The 18,594-nt window shown below is 37.5% G+C and overlaps 1 protein-coding gene across 1 annotated transcript in view; it reads left to right on the top strand.

Moving 5' to 3' along the window:
- The window catches only part of LOC107602128 (glycosyltransferase-like protein LARGE2), a 32,557-nt gene extending 28,809 nt beyond the window's left edge, over nt 1-3,748 (top strand). The window contains exons 14-15 of the mRNA XM_016294539.1: nt 2,099-2,294; nt 2,382-3,748. Of these exons, the coding sequence (XP_016150025.1) occupies nt 2,099-2,294; nt 2,382-2,579 (394 nt within the window). The 3' untranslated portion in view covers nt 2,580-3,748. The remainder of the gene's footprint in view (nt 1-2,098; nt 2,295-2,381) is intronic.
- The last annotated feature ends 14,846 nt before the right edge of the window (nt 3,749-18,594 follow it).

Raw genomic sequence — 18,594 nt, 5'->3', positions numbered from 1 at the left:
ACACTTGCACTGGGAATACACACACACACACACACACACACAAAATTGAGTGCATTCGAGGAGTTTAAAGGGGTGCAATAAAAAAAGTAACAAAAGTGTCCCTCACGGGTCATTTTGACCCACATAGGAATGAATGGAATTTATGAGAAAACTGCATTTTTTTATTACATTTGATTTTTTTTATATACAAAATCTGAGACAATCCAGTAAAGATTTATACTCAAACGAAGGGCTGAGACAACAGAATATCAGCAGAAACAACTCACATACACACATGGTACACACACTCCCATAGAACACATTATACTATGTTTCATGTTTCTGCTAGGATATGACTGTCATTTTTCCTTTTTTTGTTACTTAACACAGTTAAATTTGAGTGATGTGGTGGAGTTGATGAGTTTGAGTTTAATATCCAATGAGTATATACCAATGAGTTTATATCATATTTATATTTAAAAATATATTATATATTTATTTCATATTCATGAAATTGTATGAATATACATATGTTTAGGTTATAATTCAGTTAGATTTTTTTACAAAATATGGATTTTGTAATATTTCAATATATATTTGAATCCATAAACAACCAAATTGAAGCCTCAAAATTATCTAATTTCTCATGTTTCACTTATTTTGCTCAGTTAAAAATCTCCATAGGATACTATAGGCCCCTCTAGTGGCTGTAACCATAAAATGCAAAATTATGTCATTTTTCCCCACCAGATGGCACCAGATACACACAGTGACTCAATTCCAAGGCCATCTGTTGTTTTTTTGATGAAACATGTCTTTATTTGTTTTGTTTTTTGGTGAAGTAATGTACAAAAACTGCTTATTTGCTTATATTTTCTTTAAAATATCCAGAAAAAAAGGTAAATATAATAAAAATCACCAACAAATAATAGAAAAACCTACATAAATATTTAGAAAATAATTATAAAAATGGATCGATATAAGATTTCTGGACCAAAAAAATGTTTTAGCCTTTGGGTCATTTTGACCCGCGAAGGACACTTTTGTTATAGGTTCGGGAGGGACGGATGAGGGTTAAAATTTATATTGGGCGGGTGGGGGAGACAAATAAGATTGTCCCCAATAAAGAAAAGGGAAATGCCCATTTTTACCAATGTGTATTCATGTCAGTTTCATGTTCTTTAATAAACTTTTATTTTCAAGAAATGTTTCAATTAATTATTGTTTCCCCATTTAATCTAAATGCAAAGCATAATAAAAACATTTACACATTGAACATATATGAGTGTACACGTCTTAACATTTTTAAAAAAGATTCATGAATATAATTTAGTTTTTGGGGAGTCACACCACATGCCATTTTAAAAAGTTAAAAAGTAAAAAACTTATCTGATATTTTAAGAGACGTGTTGACTTTGACACGGGTCCTCTTTTCTATTACTGTGTTTCGTGTTATGTTTTCATTTAAGCATTTTATGCATGTTGAACCACATGACTTAGATTTGGTGGGCAAATATCAAACATCAATAATCAGTGTAGCAGTTTTTTTAAATGATAATAAATATTAATACATTTTTATTTGCTTTTTATTAAATAATGTTTTTTTTCTTCATTATGATATCAAGACAGTTGTATCACCTTTCCTTTTTCTAGTTTTTGCTCCAAAAATATAAATAATGTTTAATTCAGAAATTAAAAAAAAACATTCTCATTATAGAGCAAGATTTCCCGAGTTGATAAAAAGCTTAAGTAATTAAATCATTAAAATTTAAATAAATAAATACACTTTTCTTTTTAAAAGGTTTTTTTTTTTTTTTGCGCCATTGTTTACTTGCATGTTGTGTGCCCATTAGCCAGCATTAGAGAACCATGAACATGTAAATGTGTTGTTAAATGATCTCAATATTGACTTAAAAGTGGGTACTTCCAGGGGTTCATCTGACAAAAACAAAGTTTTGGAATCCCTTTTATATAAAATTATGTTTTAAAGAAGATTTTTGATATATTTTTGAATGATTAATATATTCAATCAGAACATAAGCATCACATCTTTGGCCCATTATTAAAAGTCCACTCAGAAAGTTCAAGTATATTCATTCACTGCTCTCCTAAATTGCAGGTATCACGTCTGGACAAAGGGTCACGCGCCAACCAATTATGCCAAATGGAGAACAGCCACAACACCATACAAGGTGGAGTGGGAGGCAGATTTTGAGCCGTATGTTGTGGTGCGACGAGACTGTCCTGAGTATGACCACAGATTTGTTGGCTTTGGCTGGAACAAAGTATCCCATATTATGGAGCTTGATGCTCAGGTAAGGTTTTGAAAGACATTTGGCCTGTTTCTACTTCCAGTTTAAGTGTCCAGTCTCCCTAACCTGTCACATTTCCTTGTTCCAAAGGAGTACGATTTTATTGTGTTACCAAATGCCTTCATGATCCACATGCCCCACGCGCCTAGCTTTGACATCTCAAAGTTTCGCTCCAGTCCGAGTTACCGCTACTGCTTGACGACTCTGAAGGACGAGTTCCACCAAGACCTTTCTCGAAAGTACGGTTCTGCTGCTCTCAAGTACCTCACAGCACAGAGGAACATCTAAACACTGTTTCAAATTTACTTTAGCACAAAGGAGAATGGCTCGGTCTAGTCATTTGAGGCTCAACAGCCAACATGCTGCTCTGCTACATGTCACGGTGTCTAGAGGAATGAAGCTGAAGCCCACGTCTCTGCTGAAGACTATGAAATCAGAGCTTTAATTCTTCTTCTTGATAAGTCATACAGCAGAGAACTGTGAAAACCAATGACATCAGCAACACACCCATCAGACTGATGGTGAAAACTCGACCAAACATGTTTGAACTGCTTAAAAGCGTAAATGGTAGATGTATGTTTGTGATGACCTACTTGCTTTATAGCCTAAAACGAATGGTCATGACAAAGACCTTTTTTGACAATCAGGGCTTTTTCTTCACTAAAGATCTACGGCTAGTGGTCCATGGCACAACACAGCTTTGAACCTGGCTGAAAGCATTCAATGGAGTATCAAAAGGACGAGAAATTAATGAGCTTTCCAAAGACTCTTCTGCTGGACTGAAGTGTGGGGAGGCCATCAAGACTAGGGACTTTAAAGCCTTATCATTTCACTGATATTTAAAATATTACAAAAATATTTTTCTTTGTTTTTAATGAATACAATTTATGAACAACGACCTACAGCCTATGTATGTTTTACAATATAAAATCGAAAATCACATTATTTTTTAATTTAGAAACACTGATTTGCTTGTAGCGAAAGAAGGTTGAATGGTTGATAGGGGTGCGAGGGAGTATTTTGTGCCGTTTCGGGAGTCCCGAATGAAGGTTTAGGTGAGAAATGACCAGTGTGTGTAACTGCTGCATTTATAATTGTCACAAATGGCGCATATTATTATGACGTGCTTAAACATACAGCATCATAGCGTATACCAGGATGCTTTCCTGGCCTGAACTCAAATCACTTTTTTCACTTTTAAAAATTTGCATTACATACTGTTACAAAAAAAAACACATGATTAAATGTACATTTGCATTGAGATCCACTCAAGGGACTATTAAAAACAGGAGCCATCCATTCTCACAGACTGAATATTTTGTTGTCAGATATAAAACACTTCCTATTGTTGAAAACAATATCTATCGTGTAAAATGTCACTTTCTGGTCAGCCCTGAAATAAGTATCCAATGTCCAATTCAACATCAGTCACTCAAAGATGTATTTGTAAAAAAAAATATATATATATATATATATGTGTGTGTGTGTGTGTGTGTGAAAGGTTGTATGATCTACTGTACCAGTCGCTGCTGTCACAATGTAATTCCCAAGGTGTCCCGTCTTTATAAAGAAACGCTCCTCCAGGTCATATTGAGTTGACCCCTCATATGCCACCCATGCCCTTCCGCTCCATCAGACTGCAGATTTACGGTAAATACCCGTGCCTTTGCTGTGTTGCGAAAACTGGATATTGATTGTACTACTGTACGCATCAGCGAGGCCTGCAAGAATACAGGTACTCTATTTATTATTGTTGACTTAAATCAATCATATTTTTCTACGTAGGGGACAAAGTGCTTTAAATAAATTCTCCCTGTTTCTATAGTTTGTCAAAGTTCTTGTGCTTTTTATTTGACAAGAGGAGGTGAGTCACACGTTACTTTGTGCTTTTCACTGAATGTCCTATCTTTGAGTTTGTTGTATGATTCACTGGTGACTCATAGTTAAGAGGTCTAATACACGGCAGTGCTGATAGAAATTCCTCTATTGAAAAACTCCATCTCCTATTATGCTTTCACATCAAACTTTACCGACACATTAGTTTAAAACTGTTTTCAACTGTAAATGGTGCTTAATCTGTGCATATTTCTCTCCTGATTCAGACGAGACAACTTTTTCACTGGAGAAAATAAGGATGAGGACTTGTATTTTTCAACTGTTTGAAGTTAAAAACGTCTTGATGGATTTGTTTATTACAAACGCTTCACAAGACTGATGAACTGGAGTTGTTTTATCAGCTGTTTGGACACTTTTACCATATTTTAAAGACAATATAAGTAACTACATTAAATCCTACTTAATTCAAAAAAGCACTCTAAAGTCCAGATATCTGCATTAATTATAAATGTATGCTATAATACATTTCCATTTAATAGCAGTTAACATGCACTTAAGTGCAGGATAAATAAACTGGCTGGAGAAGCTGCTGTGCGTTAAAAACATACTTTTTTTTTTTTAAAGATAAACTATAAAATTCAGGTGCAGAATATGACCCGTGGACTGTAATTTGAGACCCCTGCTCTAGATATTACAGTAGACTTGCTGTTAATGTTGACCGCAAATGACTTCAGCTAGTCCAGCTGTTAGTGGCAAGAGGGTGAAGTTGATCAATAGTTTTCCAAATGGATTTGACGCCTGTTAAAACCAAGTTAATTTCCGGCAATTGCAGGAGAGAGGCTGCGGTAAGCGGAGCCCTGAGAGCGAGTGGGCGGCTCTTTCCTGCGCTGCGTGGGCTAATGCATGTGTAATTGCCTGAAGTGGCCCTTTATGACATCATGAATCAGAAACCATTGCACACAGTCAAAGAGTTTCAAGCTGCTTTTTCAGCATGCATTCACTCTACCCAGCAGCACATTACAGGAAAGGGCATGCAGGGGAACACTGCTCACAGTGTGAGCGCTGCAGCTCAGGATGTCCCAGCAACAATCTAGAAAATGGACTCACATCAGGAAACATACTCATGCTTGAATAATTCATTAGATACAAGACAGTGGCCAGTAAAATGCTGTTTCTTGCTGATTCCAACAGTCCCAAACCTATTTATTTATTTATTATTATTATTAGTTTGTTTGTTTATTTCCCTTCATAATGAAATGTACATTTCTTTGGAAACTTAACTGGTTACACTTTATTTTGATAGTCCACTTTAGACATTCTACTAACTATAAGTAACTTTGTAACTACATGTCAACTACATGTCAACTAATTCTCATTAATTTGCAACTACATGTCTACTAACTCTCAGAGTAGACTGTTAGGGTAGGTTTAGGGTTTGTAGAATAAGTTGACAAATAAAGTGTTAGTAGATATTAAGCAGACAGTCTACTAATACTCTACTAACTGTTAGTTGACATGTAGTTGCAAAGTTACTTACTGTTAATAGAGCAGCTCAGGATGTCCCAGCAACAATCTAGAAAATGGACTCACATCAGGAAACATACTCATGCTTGAATAATTCATTAGATACAAGACAGTGGCCAGTAAAATGCTGTTTCTTGCTGATTCCAACAGTCCCAAACCTATTTATTTATTTATTATTATTATTAGTTTGTTTGTTTATTTGTTTGTTTATTTCCCTTCATAATGAAATGTACATTTCTTTGGAAACTTAACTTAATGAATCCAGACCATAATATCTTGCATTTACATCAGGAAACGTGTTTGTGTTTAATACAACAGATAAAAACAAGTTTGGAATAATTACGTTTTTTTTTTTTTTATGTTTTAGAAGACTCTTATAGGCTGCATTTATTTGATCAAAAATACAGTAAACCCAGTAATATTGTGAAACATTATTACAATTTAAAATAACTGTTTTCTATTTAATATATTTTAAACTGTAATTTATTCATGTGATGCAAAGCTGAATTTTCAGAATCATTACTCCAGTCTTCAGTGTAATGTTGAAAACTGGTTTTGTTGCTGAATATTTACTTAATGAATCCAGACCATAATATCTTGCATTTACATCAGGAAACGTGTTTGTGTTTAATACAACAGATAAAAACAAGTTTGGAATAATTACGTTTTTTTTTTTAAAATGTTTTAGAAGACTCTTATAGGCTGCATTTATTTGATCAAAAATACAGTAAACCCAGTAATATTGTGAAACATTATTACAATTTAAAATAACTGTTTTCTATTTAATATATTTTAAACTGTAATTTATTCATGTGATGCAAAGCTGAATTTTCAGAATCATTACTCCAGTCTTCAGTGTAATGTTGAAAACTGGTTTTGTTGCTGAATATTTTTGTGGAAACCGTGAACATTTTTCTTTCAGAATTTTTGTAACATTATAAATATATGTACTGTATACATTTTCTCACCACAAACTTTTGAATGATAGCATATCATGATTTACAGAGAAATACTAACAAAGTACATTTCAAAATGTTTTCAAATAGAAAATAGTTATTTTAAATTGTAATACTATTTGACAATGTTACTATATTTACAGTATTCTTGATTAACTAAATGCAGCCTTGGTGAGCAGAAGAGACTTATTTTAAACAATAAAAAAATTGTAAGTATTCCAGAATTTTGACCGATAGAGAAAAAACAAATGGAAGTTCTCATTAATGGTGTCACCACCTAAATCAATTAATTTGTTTTGTGAGAGTCAAACAACAGGAAATAATTCCTTCAGATTGTCCTGCAAGGATCAATGCCAATAGCCCACTGCACCATTTATTATCTCTTAAGTTAATGACAGGAATCAAAGCACTCCATTTATCAACCGGTGACAGCCTCCAAATATCGCTATGTACAGCTCAACAATGACTGCTCAATATTGATATTGAAATCCTCATACCAACTTCAGTAATGGTTGCTCAATATCACTTGCAGTGCCGTTTAACAGGAGGTCATGATTTGTGCTTTTCTGTTTGTTCCTCGCCGGTTGTCTCCCCTTCACACTCAGTGTAACAAAGGCAGTAAATAAGGAACTATAGATTTACCCAGATGTTATTGTGGGGTTAACAGAGCTTGCTAAGGTCAAAGGGGTTGTAAAGTTGTTCTTTCACAAATGTTCAATTGATTTCTTAACTTGACATTTCTGATAATAAATGACCGGTGTCTCATGCATGAGTCTAAACACGACAATGAACTTGACATTGGCAGGCAGCAGCCTATGACGTCACAACTGCTGCGGCTGAGAATATAAAAGAGCACCTGTGAAATACGTTATCCACTTCTTGGAGATGTAAGCAGGAATACCTAAAGCATGGCAAAGGGACACAGCGTCTTGTTCCCTGTGCTCAGGGAAATATGGTTACACGCGTAACCTGAAATGTTCCCTTTCGAAAAGTGAACACGCGCTGCGTCCCCTAGAGGACACTCTGGGGAACAGTATAACCATGCCGCCATGCTGAAGGGATGAGTGCCTTATTGGCTGAGCTAAGTCGAAGACTCAAAGGAGTCCTCACCCCTGCATCAGCAACGCGCTCATAGACCAGAGCCTCTAAAGCATGGAGGCCTTAACAGGAGAGAAGAAGCCTAACTACATACTTATACAAGGAGGCTCACAGAGAGCCTAACACTCAGAGCTAACTGGCCCGTGAAGCTCTGCAGAGTGGAGACCTAAATATACCACCTCTTAAATGAGAGGTGGCCTATCAACACTCCACACTAAGGTCAGTAGCCAAGGAGGCTGCCAGAGAGCATAACAACTTAGCATACTACCCTACCGCCTAGCTGAGCTCTAGGAACGGAAGCCTCATTATGAATGACTCTCCAAATTGGGAGAAAAGCTAACAATGCCCCACGCTCAGGATATCTTGTGATGAGGTTAACAAGGAGCCTACTACTCACCATTACTCTTTGAGTGGAGGCTTCAACAAGATGAGGCCTTACAACGCTCGCAGTATCTAAGGAGGCTCACAGAGAGACTAGTCAACTTGGCAAACCTGCTCTGTTTAAGAGCAAACTGGGGTCTAACACAGATAGAAAGGTCACGAAGCACCCAGAACATGCCCTTACCATAAACATGGATTTTAGAGAAGGCACGAAATGCATTTCAGCAGATACTCTAACTAAGCCCCATGCTCAGGATGTCTTGTAAGGAGACTCACAGAGAGCCTACTACTCACAGATGCTGTCCTAGCAGAGCTCTGGGGGGTGGAGGCCCCATTGAAGATAACTCTCTGTAGCGAGAGGAGGCCTGATGGCGCTCACAGTAGATGGCTGAGCTCTAGGAGTGGAGGCCTCCGCATGACAACTCTCTAAAATGAGTGGAGGTCTAACTACGCCCCACGCTCAGGACATCTTGTAAGGAGGCTCACAGAGAGCCTACAACTCACAGCCACTGTCCTAGCGGAGCTCTGGCGAGCGGAGGCTTCAATAAAGATAACTCTCTGTAACGAGAGGAAGTCTGATGACGCTGAACTTGACATTGGCAGGCGAGGTTCAAAAGAAAAGTTTAAAAACATTTAAAAAACTGGACTTTTTTAAAGTTCAGAGAACATTTAGAATTACATTTTTAAATAACTTACTAGGAACGTTAATGTCTCTGGTCGCATAACCCATGTTCTCTGAATAGGGAAGGAGACGCTGTGTAGCTATGACTCAATGGGGAATGGTGCTTGGGTGTGCCGATTGACTGAAGCCAGTATAGAATCATGCCAATTCATTGGCTGATGGCGCGGGCGCCATCTCGATGTCACTATGTCACCCACTCTAATACTAGCGACCGCGCCACCCGCTCCTTAGATTACCTGCCGAAGAAGTACTGTTGGCAGCGCGAGGAGCTTGGCAGTGAACGCAGCGTTTCGTTCCCAATAAGTAACCCAAGTATGTGAGTAACCCAAGACATTCTCTTTCATAAGTTCACTCAATGCTGTGTATCTGTGATGCGCTTCCATATCTGGCCCGATGCAAAATAGACAGGCTAACCTCAAATGACTGGATCAAGCAAAAAGAGTCTGGGAACCAGGATCCGCATCTAAATCCAAGCAATAAAACCTGATAAAAGTGTTAGGATATGAATCAAATAATATCTAGCGCTGAAGAGAATGTCTCTGTGATGACTCACCAACTCCTTGGAATGGGCCAAAATGAGCCAAGGGTCCAGGTAGTTGAGCACACGGATGCCCTGGAGCGTCAACGAGGCCAGAGCAGCACTTTGTGAACATCCATAGAGTCAAAGCTAGACCGAATGGGAAAAACCCTGTATTGGTATGCCTTTCCCCCAAAGGTGAACCAGAGGAAATTCCTGTGCTGCTGAACAACCTGAATATGAAAGTAAGTATCCTTCAGGTCTACAATAATGAACCAATCCCCTGTGCAAACTAAAGCCAGGATAGCCTTCAGCATTAGCAACTTGAATTTCCCTTTGTAAAGAGAGAAATTCAGCCAGCACAGAATAGGCTGAATTTAGAATAGGTTGCAGACGCATCTGCTCATTCTCTATAGTTTCGAACTCCACAACTGAACCTCAGGTTGTGGGTTCTCGAAGGGCCTCAATGGCCTCCGGAGCAGCACGACAGGGGAAAGTGGATGACTCCTTCTCAAAAACCGTGAGCCTCAAGTGAAGAGTTTCGAGACGGAGATTCTCACAAAATTTACAGTTAGAAGCGCCGTAAAAAAACTTGCACGTGTGAGACGAACCCATACATTTAACACACTTACTGTGCCGGTCGTTGCTCGTGATAAAGTGAGAGCAGGTTGTCAGCGACAAAACTCCAAAGCACTTCATTGTGAGGAGAAACGAAATTCCACTGAATGCAATCACTGAAGTGCAAAAGAGAAACACAAAGAAATAAGCTGAAACACGGGCCAGATAAATCCCTTCCTACAGGGCTAAACGACCACTTTTGTAAGAAGGCTTTTACAAAACGTAATTAACGTAAGAGAATATTCCCACTAGAAGTTTCCATTCCCACAAGAACACACGATCAAAATGTATTCATAAACGTTCATTAATTTTTTTTTTTACATTTTTGAAAGAAGTCTCTAATGCTTACAAAGTCTACATTTATTTGATCAAAATACTGTAAAATCAGTAATATTGTGAGATATTACTACAATTTAAAATAACTGTTTTCTATATAAATATATATAAAAAATGTGCATTCATTTATTCCTGTTATTTATTTAGCAGCATTTACTCCAGTCTTCAGTGTCATTCTAATATGCTGATTTGCTGCTCAAGAAAGCATTCAATTGATCAAACTGTAAAAACAATGCTTTTTTAAAAAAAAATGTTGTTCATTTAACTTTCTAGTCTTCAAAGAATCCTGAAAAAAATGTATTACAGTTTCCACATATTAAAAGCAGCAAAACGTGTTTTTAACACTGATATAATAAGAACCATTTATAACTGAGCACCAAAAATAATTGAGCAGCAAATCATTTTGTTAGAATGGTTTCAGAAGAACTGAATATTTAGTTCATAAACGTTCATTAATTTTTTTTTTTACATTTTTGAAAGAAGTCTCTAATGCTTACAAAGTCTACATTTATTTGATCAAAATACTGTAAAATCAGTAATATTGTGAGATATTACTACAATTTAAAATAACTGTTTTCTATATAAATATATATAAAAAATGTGCATTAATTTATTCCTGTTATTTATTTAGCAGCATTTACTCCAGTCTTCAGTGTCATTCTAATATGCTGATTTGCTGCTCAAGAAAGCATTCAATTGATCAAACTGTAAAAACAATGCTTTTTAAAAAAAAAATGTTGTTCATTTAACTTTCTAGTCTTCAAAGAATCCTGAAAAAAATGTATTACAGTTTCCACATATTAAAAGCAGCAAAACGTGTTTTTAACACTGATATAATAAGAACCATTTATAACTGAGCACCAAAAATAATTGAGCAGCAAATCATTTTGTTAGAATGGTTTCAGAAGAACTGAATATTTAGAGAAAATTTAGAATTAACGTTAACATTCCCATTAGAAGCTTTTGTCAAAACAGGTGCAGAAGGTCGAATAGCAGGCGTGAAGTGTTACTGAGTTTCTGATGAAGGACTACTACTATGCCATTCCTCACTGTAAACACAAAGCATTTGTTGCTATGAAAGACGTGTGCTACATAAAGCAAACCCTGGGAGAATGGCACTTGAATTATGCTTATTGCACGTTGCACATGGAAACTGTCATAACTCACTGTAATGTTAAGGAGGACATGCTTTCCATATGCCCTACTTCTGCGCCAGCTAGCAGATGTTCGGAAATGAAAATCGTCCTCTTCAAGGTGTTTATAAACATTAGAAGCAGCAAACTGGCATTGAAACAAAATATAATATAAGTCACTAATCATGTTTTGTGCTTTCTGCCGGAGATACTGATGTTGACAGATTATACTCACATAATTGGTTACAAAAACATTAGTGAGCTTCCTAAATGGGTCTAAAAAATTCCTGAAACATTAACTCATATGTGACTGATTAGGATAGTCTTAGGCCGCAACTCCATAAAATTAATATTCCTCACGAATGAATGTTGCCAAGTTGAATAATAATACTCTTATATGCATACAAATTCAGAACACACAGTAAAATTAAGTTATATATATATAAATTATAAATAACATGCAATTAAGTATCCTAAAACATTACATTCAAATTTTACTTGATTATTGTAACACAGTTCGTAGATCGGGAAGAAGGAGGCGGGAATCGGCGAAAATTTAAATATAAAACTTTAATAAATAAACAAACACAAAACAAAAGTAAAAGCGCCAGCCCTTCATGGACGACTGTCATATAAAACATAATAAAACAACATAAAGTCCAGGCCTGGTCCTCTCTCATCCTTCACTTTCGTTACTCCTCCTTTTATCCTTCCAGAGCTCCTCCATGGGACTTGAGACCGGTGAGTGGCGCAGGTGTCGCTCATTATCAATTACTCCACCGGCCTCTCTCCGCTCCCACGGCTATCGGCCCCGCCCCACTTGTCACATACCCCCTTCGCCTCGCAGGCCAGGGGGTACCCACGAGACTGCACTCTGCTCCCCCCGGGGGCCCCGTCACGCCGGCCGCAGCACCTGGAGGTAAAGACAGACAAGGCAAGAGAAAAGGAGACGGAAGGATGAGGAGAGACAGAGGGGAGAGAGGAAAGAAAAAAATTCTTGGTCCGGTTCCCAGACACACTGCAGCTTGGTCCTCAACCAGCTGAGAGGCTCTCGCTCGTGGTGCCATGCGATGGTACTGGACATCTTTGGTGGACAGCCCGACACTCCTCCACCTCCTGGCGGACGGCGATGGCTCCTCCTGTTGAGGGCAGTTGGCAGCGAGTCCCCCGTTCCATGCTCCTTCCCAATCATGGAGGACAGCAGCAGGCTCCGTCCTCCTGGCGAATGGCGCCGACTCCTCCGCTCCCTCTTGGATGGCAGCCACCCCTTCTCAGCCCAGGAGCGCTGCAGCTAGCTCTCCATCCCACCTCATCTTCCATCACTCCAGCACCACCGCATTGGGCAGCCACTGGTGGTCTCCGCTCCTTCCTGCTGCCCGATCTCCTCAGCACTGCGATCCCCCTCAGCAGCGAGGGCTCTCTTACAGCGTGTCCCTTTTTCCTCCCGGGTTTTGGCACCAATGTAACACAGTTCGTAGGTCGGGAAGGAGGTGGGAACCGGCGAACATTTAAATATAAAACTAATAAATAAACAAACACAAAACGAAAGCAAAAGCGGCAGCCCCTCACGGACGAATGCCGCATAAGACATAATAAAACAACAACATAAAATCCAGGCCTGGTCCTTTCTCGTCCTTCACTGTCGTTACTCCTCCTTTTATCCTTCTGGATCTCCTTCGTGGGACTCGAGACCGGTGAGTGGTGCAGGTGTCGCTCATTATCAATTACTCCACCGGCCTCGCTCCGCTCCCAGGGCTCTCGGCCCCGCCCCACTCGTCACAATTATATTATTTTAAAGTATATTATTTCCATAATAAGTAAAGTATGCTAAAGTGTACTTATTTTTCACAAGGGATAATTAAATCCTACTAAAATATTTAAGAATGTTTTTTTTTTTCCATTTACTGATAAATGTGAGATATGGTACAGGATTATTATGTCTTACTAATACGGGCTCTCGGCCCCGCCCCACTCGTCACAATTATATTATTTTAAAGTATATTATTTCCATAATAAGTAAAGTATGCTAAAGTGTACTTCTTTTTCACAAGGGATAATTAAATCCTACTAAAATATTTAAGAATGTTTTTTTTTTCCATTTACTGATAAATGTGAGATATGGTACAGGATTATTATGTCTTACTAATACACTTACTGGGCACTTTATTAGTTATACCTTGCTAGTACTGGGTTGGACCCCATTTTGTCTTCAGAACTGCCTTAATTCTTCATGGCATAGACTCAACAACGTTCTGAAAACACTCCTGAGAGACATGCTAGAATCATGCAGTTCCACCACATCCTAAATGTGCTCTATTGGATTGAGATCTGGTGACTGTGGAGGCTATCTGAGTATAGTGAACTCATTGTCATGTTCAAGAAACCAGTTTGAGATGATTTTAACATTGTGCGTTATCTTGCTGAAATTAGCCACCATAAGATGGTACACTTTGGTTATAAAGGGATGAACATGGTCAGCAACAATTCTCTGGCAGACTATGGCATTTGAATGATGCTCAGTTGGTTCTAAAGGGCCCAAAGTGTGCCAAGAAAATATCCCCCACACCATTACACTGGCATCAACAAGGCATTTTTGCCCATAAACCTGGATATTTTCTCTTTTTTCAGGTCATTCTCTGTAAACCTTAGAGATGGTTGATCTCAGTAGATCAGCAATTTCTGAAATACTCAGACCAGCCCATCTGGCAACAACAATCATGCCACATCCAAAGAAACTTAAATCACCTTTCTTTCCTATTCTGATACTTCAGCAGATCATCTTGACCATGTCTACAATTCATATTCATAGCACAAACGGTGTCTAGTGGTGCTTCCCTTAGCAAGCATTAATAATACGATAAATGCATTAAATAGGTTTAACAGACTCAAATATTTAATTAATCTCAAAAGTTAATACATCAACTTTGGCAGCTTTAATGTTTTCACATAAGTCAAAGCAAAAAAAAAAAACAGCAAAAATGGAAGAAAAGGAAGAAAAAAAAAAAGAAATAAAAACAAAAACATCTCAGTGGCTTGTGTCCTGAAGGAAATGAGGACAAAGTCCTAATATAAATCTCACTTGCTCTTCACCCGGTGGACTCTGAATGAAGATATTTGATGTAACATACTGCTCTCTGCTCTTCTATCTCTCCTGAGGCCAAGAAGTCACTGTCAGAGTAAAGCTTTCTGTCAAACACTCTCATTTCCAGCCTTTTCCTGAATGATGTCAGGCTTTCCTCAGCTGGACAAAGGTATATACACCGGGATGACAGATGAATAAAAGCAATCACTGGTTTCTTCAAATCACAACATGAACTCCAATGAATAAAGCCCAAACATACTTTACGCAAGTACATGAATGCAAATGCTTCAAGCTACAAAAGCTCAATTTCACACATCGTTGCGTTCTGAAAGGTGTCAGATCGGAATTCATACCACAACTTTTTGCATTCTCAGCTTTGCCACAAGGGCCAGTATAATGGCATTAGTGTAAATTGTCTGTTATATGGTCAGTTTTCACTTTCAAGTCAACTAATGTCATGACAGAGCAATGGAAGAGATTCTTGTTGTGTTAAAACTAGTTAAACTGTTAATTTAGAAAGATATAACCCCAAAACCAAGTGGCTTTTTCCAGTAACTGAAAGTTAGCTTTTTTATCCAATTAATAAACTGGTTAATAAGCTATATTTAAAAACGTTGCCCTCTAGAATAGCTTTGTTATGGCAGTATTCTAATTCTTCTGAATGATGAGTAGCTTTTAACCTAACAAGCTTTAGTTTCAAAGTAAGCAGGACATATGTATCAGATGCTTGAATCTTTCAGTATGTTTAACATACTTTTTTTAGCAAACTTATTTAGGAAATAATATATTTTAAAAAAACAATTGTACGTGCGAACTGAATGCAATGTTTTTGGACACTTATTTGCGTGTTATTTAAATTTTTTTTTAAATTATTATCATTGAAAATTATTTAAAATGCAATTAGATGGACTTTAAGTACATCTTTATATGTAATTTCACAATTACTTCTATTTTGTTTGAAATATGGTTAAAGTGTACTGCAGAATGTACTAACAAGCATTTATGGTCAACTAAAATTATTATTTTTGTTAAAGTTATTATTAACTAAAATACTTTAATGTAATTTCTATTGAAATTTGTATGTCATGTATTTATACTGAACAAAATTATAAACACAACACTTTTGTTTTTGCCCCCATTTGTCATGAGCTGAACTCAAAGATCTAAGACTTTTTCTATGTACACAAAAGGCCTATTTCTCTCAAATATTGTTCACAAATCTGTCTAAATCTGTGTTAGTGAGCACTTCTCCTTTGCCGAGATAATCCATCCACCTCACAGGTGTGGCATATCAAGATGCTGATTAGACAGCATGATTATTGCACAGGTGTGCCTTAGGCTGGCCACAATAAAAGGCCACTCCTAAAGGCCTTTTGTGTACATAAAAAAAGTCTTAGATCTTTGAGTTCAGCACATGAAAAATTGGGGCAAAAACAAAACGTGTTGCGTTTATAATTTTGTTCAGTGTAAATACATGTATAATTACATTTGTAATGATGAAGCTGCAATTTAGTGCATTATATATATATATATATATATATAAATTTATTAACTATATTAACTATTTATTTTTTAAGCACATCTGTTGATTATACTGTAGCAGCATTTTATTTTGTGCCACCTTTTTCTTGTATACTCTATAAAAGACTAATTTTGAAACTTCTTCCATCCATCCATCCATACATCCATTTTCCAGCCATTTGTCCGTTGCAGGGTCACTCCTGATCCTGTAGCGTATACCAGCTTCTCGGGCGCAGACAGGGAAGCACCCTGGACCGATGGCCAATGCAGCTCTTTATGAATGACATAGTATTTCTGAAGTTTTGTCTAGTGCCATTTCATCTGAATCCTTTATGTCTGAGGCAGTTTTGCCCAATGCCTTCATGTCTGAGGCTGTTTCAATTGCACTGGGGTGGCTTTTATGCACTTGACAAACACTGTGTTTTCCAAGACACTTATTAGAAACACTATTTTAACAGATATCAGCAATCATCTGATTGTATATTGTACATTATTGTAATAAATATGAGAATATGTGGTAGCAATTATGGCATTTATTAACTATATTAACTATTAAATGTCATTTCAAATAACACAGTACAGTTAAAATTATAATCAAGTAGTTTACATGTGCTTTATGTTAGTCAACACATCAAAATGATTGTACTTCCTTAAATCACAAAAAGATTATTAAAACATGATTTAATATGTACTTTAAAATAAATGTTTAGTTCGACATTATTACAAAAAGCACTTTTTAAAAGTCTACTTAAGTGTGTTAGGAAGCAGTCAACTTTATTTCAATACCTTTATATGGCCTTTATTTTTATTATTATTACATTATCTGCAAGTACATTTTTTTTTAACTCTTAAGATCTGAAGTATACTATAATAAGTGCACATTCAGTACAATTAAGCGCATGTCTTTTTCACAAGGGAAAACAACAACAACATTTACTGTCACTCTGATGTGACATTTTACTTTCAAAGAAAGAAAGCTACTCATACTCTGATGACAGGTTTATACTTGCTTATTCTATTGCCAGGTCACAGACATATTTAAATATGATCTTGTTGGCATCGAGCAACCTCAACTTGCCAAATATTTCTGCCCCTACATGCTTGCTAAAAAACTGAGATACACTGAAAATAATTTTGCCTCTGGTACTTAGTGTAGTGTTTCTAGCTTACACCTCACACCGATGTTCCACTATGACCAGCCTTTCCTGTTGTGTTTTCAAAGTGACAACAGCATGCACAGTCACTAATGAGAAGTAATTCCTTGGCAGGAAAACCAATACTTCCGCAGATCCTCTGAGAATCCCCATGTATCTGCTCAGGAAGTATTTCCCGTTGTGCCACAGGCACACTTCCTTTAAAGTGCAGCAATATTCATTTGCCTTTGTGAATTTGCTGCGGTAAGAGGCTGCTGTAGCAGGTGTCTGGCAGAGAGCATCAGAGATGAGGAGGGAGGGAGAGAGAGCTTTTAATCTGCCTGTAGATGTGGCTTTACACCATGAGAGGCACACTGATGTGGGAGATGAGATCATTACTATAATTAAACCCTCTGTGGCATTTATCAAACAGCTTATCTGATTTGACAATGTGAGATGAGGCATCATAAGAGGACTGGTAAACCAGCTTTTTTCACTGATCAGACTGGCACGCTCTCTGCCAGCTGGAGGTAAGTGCTTTTCCTGCAAATTGAATTTGTCCGAGTGACCGGAATCAGTAAGTTGTCAATGTTTTGAAAAATGGAAAATGTGTTGACGGGCTCACCTGGAGGTGTGTTCATTCACACCAATCATTAAATTCATTTTGAAAACACTCATACAAAGCATGCAGAGACAAACACAACTATATTCCCATGGGCATCCACAGTGTCTTAACTAAGGGGGTCATGGTTTGGCTAGTTAGCATTGGAGGTTAGACACTGTCAGTAAAGGGGTCTATAATAGGGTCATTATCAAGCATAAGCTGTGTCTCATTTAGAAGGCTGCGTCCTCCGGAGGTCGCATTCGAAGGCTGCATACGTCATCAAGGCTGTCTCATTTCAGAAAAGCAAGTAGGACACTCCGAATGCGACCTTCGAATGCGACCTTCTTTCACAAGAATTCGGAGGATGCATGAGGTGTATCCTTCGCTGCTACAGATAACCCACAATTCTTTGCGTCGCCGTGAACAACCGTTGTTAATTTGAAAAATGCCGGCGCCGGCAGATGTAACGTACACACAAGCGCAGATGTGGTGTGTACAACTTACCTTAATTCGCCTCGGTAAAAACGGATAAACTTTGTTTTAAATATCTTCCTCCTTTTTTTCTCTAATAGATGTCTGCTGTACGTACGCTGCAGTTCCTCAACACTGAACAAAATAAAACAAGTAAAAGCATTTTTTTTTTCAAATTACTTTCCAAATTTAGAAATAATTTTCCTTCATTTAAGTAGTGTGAGAGCGCAACGATGCTCTAAATGTGTTGGCATAGCAACGTGATACTTCCGGTTTCCTTTTCCGCCCGTCCTACGAAGGCCGTCTCGTTTAATTCTAGGACACTTCGTACATGCATCCTACAGAGGATGCGACCTCCGGAGGATTCGATCTCCGGAGGGTGCAGCCTTCTAAATGAGACACAGCTATAGT

Source organism: Sinocyclocheilus grahami, unplaced genomic scaffold (genome assembly GCF_001515645.1).
Source record: "Sinocyclocheilus grahami isolate Dianchi unplaced genomic scaffold, SAMN03320097.WGS_v1.1 scaffold319.1, whole genome shotgun sequence".
In the NCBI taxonomy this organism is placed as follows: domain Eukaryota; kingdom Metazoa; phylum Chordata; class Actinopteri; order Cypriniformes; family Cyprinidae; genus Sinocyclocheilus; species Sinocyclocheilus grahami.
The sequence above is the reverse complement of the archived record's forward strand: the minus strand, read 5'-3'. Positions and strand labels throughout refer to the sequence as shown.